Source organism: Calliphora vicina, chromosome 3 (assembly GCF_958450345.1).
Source record: "Calliphora vicina chromosome 3, idCalVici1.1, whole genome shotgun sequence".
Taxonomy (NCBI): domain Eukaryota; kingdom Metazoa; phylum Arthropoda; class Insecta; order Diptera; family Calliphoridae; genus Calliphora; species Calliphora vicina.
In genome coordinates, this window is record NC_088782.1 from 115,579,128 (window position 1) to 115,591,767 (window position 12,640).

Consider the following 12,640-nt stretch of genomic DNA (forward strand, 5'->3'; position numbering starts at 1 on the left):
TATCAAAAACAAAATATCTCGATCGGAAGCTAGAGCTAGATAGATTTTGGACACAGAACTTTTGAAAACAAATATTAAATCTATGATCGCTTATATTTCTTTTAAAAATTCAATCAATCATATCTCTCACCACATCTACGAAAAGAATAACAATCTGCGATCACTTATATATCTCACAAAATCGATCATATCTTCCGGCGGAAGCTAGAGCTGGAGAGATTATGGATACAGAACTTTTGAAAACAAATATTAAATGATGTAAAAGGATAACAATCTATGATCACTTATATTTTTTTCAAAAAATCGATCAATCCTATCACTCACCATATCTACAGATAGTATAACAATCTGCGATCACTTATATTTCTCACAAAATCTATTAATCGATCATATCTCTCAAAACTAAGAACTAACTACATGATTTTGGACACAGGACTTTTAAAACCTTAAATTATACAGAAAATCCATCTCCCTTTACTTAAAAGTTTACCATAACTAGGTTAAGCTTTATTTCGCTTTAAAGTTGTAAACATTATTATCATTTTCATGTTAATAAACATCTAAAAAAAAATATATATTAAACATATTTATGCAATAGTTAGTAATAAAAATAAAAATCGAGGGAAATAAGTAAATAAATAGCTAGGATTTCTAATTACAGTTAAATGTTAAAAACTGTTACTTATTCCTTAGCATCCTTAGTGGCATGAAGTTCATTATATCTCTTATGCCATTCGAGATTTTGTTTAGTTACAGATTCACCACGTTTGGCAGCTTCTTTGCCACTGTAAACCATAATGCCACAACCGACCACGGTTAGAATCATCATAATGTTGGCTAAACGAATACGCACCTTGTTGCGACAACGTTCCATAACCTCAGCACTGTAATAGAACAAAAATAGAGGGAACACAATATAAAGAAAGTTATCAAAAATTCTTTAATTCTGGCATAAGTTTTATGAATGAAACGAAGGTGCTAAGTGAAATCCATTAAAGATGAAGTGATTAGACAAATGTTAACAAAAACAATTAAGAGAGCTATATTCGGCTGTGTCGAATCTTATATACCCTTCACCAAATTATACTTCAAAATGCAAATTTTAAATATTTTTAGGCAAACAAATTTTTTTTTTCTTTTTTCCAAAGTTTTTTTTATTTTTTGGAAAAAAAATGTTCGAATTGTTATTTAAAATTTTTTTTCTTAAATTTTTTTTTTAAATTTTCCAAAAAAATTTTTTGTTTTTAAAATTTTTTTTGGTGAAAAAAAAATATTCGGGTTAAAAAATATTTTTCCGTCTTTGAAATATATATATATGGGGCATTTCATGTCGAGTGAACCAACTTTTGAAATCGATGTCTTCCGATCGGGATGAAATTTGCACCAAGGTTAGCTCTATTGGATAGTAACTCAGACACAATTTTTCAACAACATCGGTCGAGAACTCTCTGAGTTATAGGGGGTAAAATTTTGACAATTTGGTCAAACAGGGGTTTTTTCTTATCCATGTAACTTATTACCTATTGTTCTTAGCAAAATGTGTCCCAAATAGTATAGATAGCTATTTCTTCGATCTTTCGAAAAAAAATATTTAAAAAAAAAAATAAAAAATTTTTAATATTTTTTTTCCGAAATCAAAAACTTTTTTGACTTTTTTTTAAAATGGGTCCTTTTTTTTTTTTTTTTTTTTTCTTAAAATAAAGTTTAGATATTTTCCTTGAACACCTACTTGGTCGCTTAGTGGGATGCGAGTGGGATATCTATCAAAATAAATATTTTGTAACTCAAAACATAAAATTTTTGACTTTTTTTGCAAAATCAAAAACTTTGTTGACTTTTTTTTTCAAAATGGACCCTTTTTTAATCTTTTTTTTTAGGTCAAACAAAAGCTTAGATATTATCCTTGAAGACCCTTTTGGTCGCTTAGTGGGATGCGAGTGGGATATCTATCAAAATAAATATTTTGTAACGCAAGACATACAATTTTTTAATTTTTTTTTGCAAAATCAAAATTTTTTTCCAATATGGGCCCTTTTTTAATTTTTTTTTTTTGCTCAAAAGAAAGCCTAGGTCCATTCCTTTAAGATATTTTTAGTCCCTTAGTGGGATGCGAGTGGGATATCTATCAAAATAAATGTTTTAACACAAAAATTGTATGTCTTGAGTTACAAAACATTTATTTTGATATATATCCCACTCGCATCCCACTAAGCGATCAAAACCATTTTAAAAAAAAGTCAGAAAAGTTTTTGATTTCGGAAAAAAAAATATTAAAAATTTTTTATTTTTTTTTTTAAATATTTTTTTTCGAAAGATCGAAGAAATAGCTATCTATACTATTTGGGACACATTTTGCTAAGAACAATAGGTAATAAGTTACATGGATAAGAAAAAACCCCTGTTTGACCAAATTGTCAAAATTTTACCCCCTATAACTCAGAGAGTTCTCGACCGATGTTGTTGAAAAATTGTGTCTGAGTTACTATCCAATAGAGCTAACCTTGGTGCAAATTTCATCCCGATCGGAAGACATCGATTTCAAAAGTTGGTTCACTTGACATGAAATGCCCCATATATATCATTAGATATCCTATATTAATGATCTATATCTATATTAATGATTTAATAATCCAGATATAGGTCAAAAAGAAGTCAAAAATCGAGGTTGCCCTGGTTTTTTGTGGACCGATTTTGCTGATTTTAAATAGGAAACTTCTAGAAAGCATGTGACAGAATTATTGAAGATTTGGATCCCGAAGATATCTGGGGTCTTCAGAAAATTGATTTCAACAGCCAGTCAGAAGGACATGGCTTAATCGACTCCGCTATCTATAAGGATCCAGAATATATATACTTTATAAGGTCGGAAATGAAAAATGTAGAAATTACGAACGGAATGACAAACTTATATATACACAGAGAAAATAGATTCGTGCTAGCAACTGAATTTGTTGCCAATCGAATGGTTCTATCTTAGTGACCGAATTTTACAGTTATGGCTACAATATTTTACAAAGGGGTAACTAAAGTTTGGTTGCTTCAACTGAAATTCTTCTTTATCAACTGACTTTCTGTGGTTAGAACTGACAAATTCTATGTGTACAACCGAATCATTCGATCGGCAACAAATTCGGTTGCTATCACGAATCTGTTTTCTTGTACCCTTCTCACGAAGGTAAAAGATATAAAAATATGATATACACATGTTTAATTTGTGCTTTAAATAGATATTTTGGAAATAATGTTATTAATCTTCCCTCATAGGAAAAAACTTTATGTACTTATGTTTAATTGCAGCTACTATCTCTCCAGATATGAAAACCAATTATGTTTTGATTACGCCTAAAAAAATTTTAATTATTTTCAGTAGCATAAAAAACTGTCATAGCACTTGAGTATAAATAGAATCGTTATTAATCGTCACATTTTAAAGTGGTCACTATTTATAGTTCCGAAATGTTCTTATACCCACCATCAAAAATATGGGGTATATTGAGTTGGTTATTCCGTTTGTAACATATGGAAATATTATTCTATTCAGGGTCCTTATACAATTCTAAAGGTAGGGAGGGTCACACATGACAAATATTTGACGAAAATGACGTATGTGTGACCCTACCTTAAGATCGGTTTTTTACTTGAAGATCAAATGCCAATTAATAAATAGATTAGTTAATCTAACAAAAATATAATACAACGTTTTTGGGTTCTAGTTTAAATTTCGTAGTATGTATTGCCGTACACAATGCCAATTTTACATTTTGTTATCAAAACTGCACGTCGCAATGGTAATACATTCTTCCGCATATATGATTTAGTGAACAAGAAGTTAAACAGGATCTGTTGAGCAACTGTCTCTAAACTCCTCGAACGAATGCCTGTCGCTCACATAATTCACTATCCATCTGCAATTGTCTCTAAACTCGACGAACGAATTCCAGCCGCTCACATACGAGTAATTCATTATCAATCTGTTCGTATAGTTGGACATTGTGAACTGCAAGATGGCCCTCGTTGAGAGAGAAAATAATGAAAATCTCTGCCCACTGATATATCCATACACAATATCATAACATCTTAAATAGCTTAAAATTTATTAAATAAGGGTAATAAGGGTTTATTTAAGGGCTTCCATTTTGGGGAAGTTGCTGTGTATTAAAAAACAATAATGCATAGAATATCCTGTATGTCCACATTCGAGTTTTCATTTTAAATCGATTCCACCCATGTGAACATTTTATGTAGCCGTTTTATTATTTGAGAACATTGAATAATTTTTGCTGTTTTGTCCTTGTAATTAAATTTTTTAACTGTAATTGGTACTGTTTGTTTTTGCTCAATTTCACACTTCGGGCAGAGTGTTTAGGATCATTATCCTGCATAAGTTCCTACCTTAGTGGAATTTCTTCTTCAGCATTTTGTTATGCAGCATATTCAAATAATCTATACTGGTAATTTATCCTTCTATCCAGAGAATTGGACGAACGCCAGACGCATACAAACAACCCAAAATCATCAAAGACTACAATGTTTGACGATCTTTTTTGTGTATTTTGGGTAAAACTCAGTATTTGAACGGCGACGCACAGTGGCTCCGAATCGTTTTCCATCTGCCAAAACTCTCTAACTTTTGAACCGATAGAGATATTTTAGAAAATTTCATGAATTTTGGCTTTAGAATTTTTGCAATGGTTTGTGCAAAGCACTGTTCCGGAGAAAAACTTGAGATATTCTTTACTGTTCGAACAAAATTATAAGAAATGCTATTACTTTTCTTGATCCTGCAGTACTAAAACTATGCCCAGGAGAACACAATTTAAAAGCCCACAGCCCAAGAAATGTTCCACTCTTAAGAAATAAGCATGTGTTGAAAAGGTTGCAATTTGCCATTTGAAAAATGGTGTAATATTTTATGGAAAGATGATTCCAAAATAGTTTTATTTGGTGGATAGAATTCTCGAACTTACGTAAAAAGGCCTCCAAATTCTGAATATTTAAAGAGGCTCTAGTATTATGGTATGCGAATGTTTTTCGTACTATAATATTGGACCCATTCACAGTATTAATACCATCATGGATGCATCGGAATATGTTAAAATACTAGAGGAAGTAATGCTGCCGTATGCATCTGAAGAAATTCCACTGATTTGGATTACGCAACAAGATAATGATCCAAAGCCTAGCAGCAAAAAAAGCTAAAAACTGACAATGGAGTTACAGCAATGGAATAGCCTGCCGAGTCGCCCGATCTTAACCAAATCGAAAATTTGTGGGCAAATTTAAAAAAGAAGGTATCTGAAATCTGTGTAGCACTGGGAAAAAGTCATGATACTCCATTTCTATAGAAAGATGGCAGAATTTGATCAATTCTGTGGGAAGGCGATGCTCTGCCGTTATTGCTAACAAGGGTAAAGCAACCAAATACTAGTTATAATTGATATACCACAATGTATTTACTTAAATCTAATTGAGCATATTTAATAGTTTTATCGAATATATATTGCTGTAAAGTTGTCGGAAACAAATAACGCCAAACTTGATATGGTTTAAATGGTTACCGTTGCTGAATTATAAAATTAATTTATTGTACACTTAATATGTTTTCTGTTAAGACTTTTGCCAAGAAGTCTATATAATGCCAATTGGCACTGGGGCGTAAATCTATAAAATAAACATTTTTTTAAAAAAAAAAACCTTTATAATTTCTTTAAACAACTATCATATCTAACTTTTTGCAGCTGATCATTAGACAGAATATGACTTTTTCCACTTCTAAGACTGATAAACATGGGTGACTGACCAGTTTGAGATCCAAACTACATTTGTTTCCCGTATGACAGCATACCAGATAGACCTGTGAAGTAGTGACAGATGAGGTACTTCATCGACATTCCGTACTCAATCGCGAGGAATGCTTATGAGTCATGAGGTGACCAAATGACCCTTGTCGTTGTGCATGTAGTCCCAAGTCCATTCTGATCCCATCTTTTGCACGGTTAGAGGTGTATACCAACCAATCATCATATAAGAGTGGTGCTATCATTTTGACCAATGAATCCCCAATGCAATTTTCAAGGATATTTTGGTGTTCCGGTATCCAGAAGAATACAACTGAATAATGGATCTCCATCTCATTCAGAAATGACCGGTATTTTAGTACAAGATAAAATTTCTAGGCAGGTCTGACTCTCCAATGTAAATCTGAATATATATATACTCGATAAAACCTCAACTAGTTCGTGGCCATACCACGAATGAGATCGTGAAGATCTCAAATGTTTCCCCAACAGTCCATCCATGGTAGACAAGTTAAGGATCTAGGACTACAACATAAATAATGTCTGGTAGTCTAATATCGTTGCCTGCCCGAAATTCTTTCGATTTCATACGCCAGTATTTTCAAGTCATTTGCAGCATTGGGACAACGCTTATAACCACATGCAGCCACTTCAGCATAGCAAATAGGGCTTTAGATGATGTGCAGCAAATTACACCTTAAACTTCAGTGCCGAGGTATGTAGAATTCTTTCATAGGATCTATGATGAGCGGATTGCCAAGAGCCATCCATCAGACACGTTCACACTATAAGACACCCTGCTTTCGACTTTACTCCACAATATTTTCATAATCGCTTTCGATGAACTTGCTTAAATTTAAAGCGAAAATAATGTAAAATAAATTTATGATCACAGACATTTCTCACCTAAATTCAATGTTTTCATCTAAAATTCCTAAATATCTAAATAATTGGTGTTATTAAAATTGTGAAAGTTATTAAACTACTTTTAGCACCATTTTCTGAATCTCTGGTTATTTTTTAAAATTATATTAATTGGAAGTACATAGTATATCGTTACGAAAAACGATAACCAGAGATTGAGAAAATGGGGCTTAAATTAATAAATTCAGCTTAAACAAAATAATTTTAATCATACATTTTACATAGTATAGTTTTAGGAGGTAATTAAAATAAGACCTATAATAAAGTCGAATAATTGCAATGTTATTCGGTTTATTTGAATGAATGATACACATTTAAACATTAAATATAAGATAACAAGGAGTTATGTACAATAATAGTAAAATTTAATAAGGATTATAAGAAACAAAGAGGTTAAGAGCTTTCATGAAGTTTCTTAAATAAGAAGTCAATAAAATCTAGAAATTTTAGACAATACGTTAACAAAAATCAATAAAACAAATAACGGATCTTTCATAAAGCGCTTTCATAAATCTATCTTTAAGTTTAATTAAAACAAAGTGTGTGTAAAATGTCATCGAAATTTTTTATTTGTTTTAAAGGCATCCGAAATCCGAAATATCCAATTTTCTATGACTCTGGCAGATTAATCAGGCTAGCCACAGGCTTTGTGGTCACAATCAAAAGTCTAACAGAATCAAATCGCACGATTTCGGTGGCCAGTTCACACCACCTCCACATGAGATGACCATGCCCTCAAATCGCTTATGCAGAATGCCCAATTTGTTATGAGCTGTGTGGCACTTAGGACCGTCCTGTTGAAACCACGTGTTGTTGATATCCATATCATCCATTTCAGGCCAAAAGAAGTTGATAATAATCAATCTCTAGCGTTTGCAGTTAACATTGATGGCTTGACCAACGTCATTCTCAAAGAAATATGGTAAGAAACCGGCAAAAAATCCACGCCGAAAAGTGACTTCTTCGGGATTTCCAATGCTCTTGGATGTCATGTGGATTGGTATCGTCCTAAATTCTACAATTTTATTTGTAGACGTACCCATTCATCCTGAAATGGGCCATTCATCCATTTTGATTGTGAGTTAGCCACAACCGCATCTTCAGCATTATATCTGTATCACTGTAAACATTTATTTAACTCACCAGTTTAGAGAAATATAATAAAGGACTTATTAACAAAGCTTCATATTTCTGCTTTTAATTTAATTTGTTTGTGGATTATAAAAAATAAATACGAGAAACACATCAGCCATTTGTTTAAAAATTAAAGTTATATAAGCATATTTAAATTTATTTCGTAATAAAGTTTTTAACTTCACTTGTTTTACAAGTTTAACAAATCATCTAAAGAAAATACATAAAACATTTTTAATACAGTGTATATAAATAAAAAATCGAGAAAAAAAAAATGCAGGCGTTTTTGGATTACTATAAAAAAAAATATATAAAGTATTACTTATTCCTTAGTTTCCTTAGTGGCATTAAGTTCATTATATCTCTTATGCCATTCGAGATTTTGTTTAGTTACACTTTCGCCACGTTTGGCAGCCTGTTTGCCACTGTAAATCATAATAGCACAACCCACAACTGTAAGGCCCATCATTATGTTGGCAATACGAATGCGCATTTTGTTGCGGGAACGTTCCATAATTTCGGCACTATAACAAACAAACAAAAACAAAAATGTGGGGGAAACACAATAATGAAAAGTGTAAATGTTGAGGGTCATAAATATTTGGGGATAAATTAGATGATACAGATGAAATTAATAGCAGATATGATTTGAAACATGGGTACAGTAATGAAATGTTGTGTTGGTGTTTTATTACATCATTTTGAAAACAGTTTATTATTTGAAAGCCCATTTAATTCTCAAACTATTCACAAATATTGCTTAAATTATTTCATTAAAAATATGCATTTTGCTCTCCCTCTAAAAAGTTGTTTAAAATCACTTATAACTTCTATTTGTCCGAACGACGACATGTATTTTAATTATTATTTTTCCAACGTAGAAATAATGTACTTGTATTTGCAGATCCTATCTTCCATGTGATTACCTATTATCGTTTGATTAAGCTCTACCAAAATTTGTTATTATTTTAAAATGAATACGTCATATCATTTAGTTATACATATGCAGTTGAAAAGCTTAAGAAGCCGTTCAAAATGTGTTTCCAAAGACATAAGTGCGTGAATATCTTGTTCATACACTTCACCAAAGTGATCATTCCGTTTGTAATTTCTACATTTTTCATTTCCGACCCTATAAAGTATACATATTCTGAATCCTTATAGATAGCGGAGTCGATTAAGCCATGTATGTCTGTCTGTCCGTATGTCCGTCTGTCTGTTGAAATCAACTTTCCGAAGCCCCCAAATAACTTACATACAACATTCATACATCAATATCTCCGGAATTCTTCCGGCTGGGATGCTATTTAAAATCGAGAAAATCGGTAAGGAAAAAACCAGGACAACCTCGATTTTTTACCTTTATTTTGAAGTATAATGTGATGAAGGTTATATAAGATTCGTCACAGCTGAATATAGGTCTCTTACTTGTTATATTTTAAAATGTCAGTTTGCCGCTTGCAATCAACTTTTCGAAAACCTCAAACAACTTAAGAATCAATTTGTTGCTTGTATATATCAGTTACATTTTCAAGAATTTAACTATTTAAATCCAACTAAATAGCCACCGATAGAGCAGTGCAAAGACGTAGGAGATGTTCAACCGTTTCCTCGTCGTCCTTATCATGGCAACTTCTACAGAAGTTATTGTATGGAGTTTTCAGTCTCGTAGCATGCGCATCAATTTAGCAGTGATAAGCACGGATATCAAAATTTGAAGCCGAGACCGTAATAGCCCCGTGAGGGACATTGACATATGAAGGTCAAAAATTGATCATGTGAGCCTCGATATCGAGCAATTTGTCAAACTAGATCATCTGAGCTGAGCAGATTCAAACAATTTACGCTGTATGAGTGATTTACAGCAGGAGAGCGGTAAACCGACCAAAAGTTCGATCTCGTCGGCTTGCAGATTTGAGCATTTTTTGTTCAGTTCATCTGCAATAACATTGCCAAGTACACCAGAGTGACCCGGCACCCAGAATAACTCCAGGTTAGAATGTCACTTTAAGAGATACCCTGCATTCATGTACCAATCTAGATGTCGAATAGACACCAGAAAGGGATTTGTTAGCAGGTACAAATTCGGATATTCACACCAAATAAAATATAGTACTTCATCCAGTGTGCCACCCTTTTGATGGCTGAAATCTCAGCTTCAATTACACTACATTGATTGTGTAGCCTGAAACTCGCCCGCCATCGATACAGAGAAGCAGTAGTCAATATTCACAGGGATACAATATATACATCCCAGAATAGATGCATTTCCGGTACAACCATACCTCCATGCTGCGGAGTGTTTAGGCATTGTGTCAAGATATTTCCCGGAAAAATATACAGCAACATCATCAGCATATGCGACAGTTTTGCACTTCATGGAGTAGAATATTAATGGCAAGATTTCACAAGAATGGCGATAACACCCCCCCCCCCCCTGCGAAGTCCCCGGTTCACTAATCTAAAGATAACAGCAGTCCCCATAGAAGAAATAATGACTCTATTGGTCAGAAGTCTACATATGAAGCAGATAATAGACTGATCTATACCCAGTCCGCTTACAGTCAATAGAATCGTCCCTGGCGTCACATTGTTAAAGGCCCCTAATGCATATTTTTTGTGCTCGAGTGATTTTTTTAACTTTACCACTAATGGTGAAGGGTATTTTAAGTACAGATGCCTAAAAAAAATAGCGAAAGGCCTCATTAATCTACAAAATTATTGAAACCGTTAACTTAGAGCTAGTTTTTGGCATAAAACCCTAACTTAAACTAAAATATTTGTTTTTCACTTAAAAAAAATAAACAATTCAGCACAACAGTTTTAAAATAAATTCTAATTCGCTGATTATAAAGTTGGTTTGGATTTGATTTTAAACTGCTATTTTCATAACCATCAGTTTATGTACATTTACTTTAGTTTTAACTTCAATTAACTATTTAAACTCTACACACAAAAAAATAACTGTATGTTTGTTTGAAGTTAAACCACAAACAACTTTTAAAACAAATATTTTTAATTTTTTTGTTTAATATTTGCTTCATTCAAGGAGAAACTGTATAATTATTTGCTATAGTTTAATTTTGAGATTGATGTGATCATCAGCAGCTACATTTGATTTGATTTTTTCTATTTTTTTTTTTTTGCAGGGGAACAGCTAAACAAGTGCTGAGGTGTTGAGTGCAATATAAATTTAATTGTTATTAATTATATGTATTTTCTTTTGGTTTAGTTACTTATTTAGGCAAATATTTGTAATGTAATAGAGATTAATTGCTGTAAATTAAGGGGCTTAGAAATAAAATGAAGAAATTAAAATGTAACCATTTTTAAAAACCAATTAAACTTGAAATTAAAATATTTTTTAAGGTTTTTAATTTAGATAAAATTTCAATTAGAAAAATGTTTGCATTCAATTGTTAGATTCTAACAAGTAGGTACATACAGATAACATAAACAATCGTTCAAAAGATTATTTTGTATATCTACAACATTTATAGGTATTTGAAATACTAAGAAAAATCCTAACTAAATTGTTAATGTGCCAAAAATATAATGTATAATTTGTTTTACTTTGTATAATTTGAACAAAAGATTCTCCATTTTATAATAAACATCACCACCCATTTAAAACCAAACAAAGTAAAAAACAAAGTCATATTTCATTTAAATGATTAGCACAAATTAATGCTAATTTTTTCCTCTTCTCTGTCTGATCTTATAAATAATGTACGAACGCAAACATAAGCTGCGGCGGAAGATACGTGTGTACAAACACGCGAATTCAAACAAACAACAAAAAAAATAGCACAAAAACCAACAAAAACATAAAATTTAATTGGAAGTCCCAAAATAATCTATCTACTGATTGATTTCAATTATTTAATACGCACAAATTCCATCATACTACATAAAAATTAATGTTTAAATGAAAATTTCTAATGGATGTTTTTGTAAAAATTTTAAATTACTTACCTAACTAAATTGGGCACCTCTTGCAAAGACTTGTACCTGCCAGTCCATACCAAAAATCTTTTTTCCAAATTGTTGGGAGAATAGCTATTCACCTGTCCCGGTGTGGAAGATGATTGGCTCATACCACGTCTGGCCAACAAACGGCTACAGTTTACAACTTGTTTGAACATCTTTAATTTTGAAGAAAGCACAGAAAAATAGAAAGTAGCAACTCCTCTATTATTAAATAAATATTAATTATTAAAATCAAAGGTTTGAAATTAAAAAATTACCTTGTTTTATGTATTATGTGTTAATCGTAGGAAAATTATACAACAAATAATATAAAAAACCGCTCTTTGCTTCTTATCAAGGCGAATTCAAATAAGATGGTGGCAGTTGTACAAAAACAACAACAGGTCTTAGCAAATGTTTGAAAACAGCTGAATGGTTTATATGAAAAATTAAATAAAATATGTATTAAAACATAAAACAGTGTGAATATTTGAATGATGATGGTTTAAGTTATTTATGTAAACAATAAATCTTTTGTTAACAAGCATAGAATAGGGCGATATTGAAATTTAAAAACAGTCGCAGACAGTTGCTAGAACCAATTAAGAGAAAAAAGTAATCAGCTGTTTGTACAACTCGAATTTGTTATAATCAGCTGTTTGACTGATTCCATCTTTTATGAATTCACCTTACTTAGTATTGTTAACATTTTTTTACTTAAAAACGCTAAATTTATTTTCAAAGGCAAATTTTTGTGTTTAAACGCTATATTTGTTTGATGTCAAATTTAAAATATTGTAAGGGTTGGTCTGCAA

At 31.7% G+C, this 12,640-nt stretch overlaps 1 protein-coding gene across 3 annotated transcripts; it reads right to left on the reverse strand.

Annotated features, from left to right (window-relative positions):
- Positions 1-473: 473 nt before the first annotated feature.
- On the reverse strand, positions 474-12,219 carry LOC135953120 (UPF0389 protein CG9231). Of its 3 annotated transcripts, none has more exons than XM_065502808.1 (3): positions 12,104-12,199; positions 11,832-12,047; positions 474-884 (listed from the first exon to the last, which is right to left on the reverse strand). In XM_065502808.1, the coding sequence occupies exons 2-3, from the start codon at positions 11,999-12,001 to the stop codon at positions 683-685; spliced, it is 372 nt and encodes a 123-aa protein (XP_065358880.1). In that variant the 5' UTR covers positions 12,002-12,047; positions 12,104-12,199; the 3' UTR covers positions 474-682. The 3 variants fall into 3 exon arrangements, with proteins under 3 accessions (XP_065358880.1, XP_065358879.1, XP_065358878.1); XM_065502807.1 differs by lacking the exon at positions 474-884 and adding an exon at positions 7,975-8,380 and having other exon boundaries at positions 11,832-12,001; positions 12,104-12,219; XM_065502806.1 differs by lacking the exon at positions 474-884 and adding an exon at positions 7,975-8,380 and having other exon boundaries at positions 12,104-12,172.
- Positions 12,220-12,640: the final 421 nt, after the last annotated feature.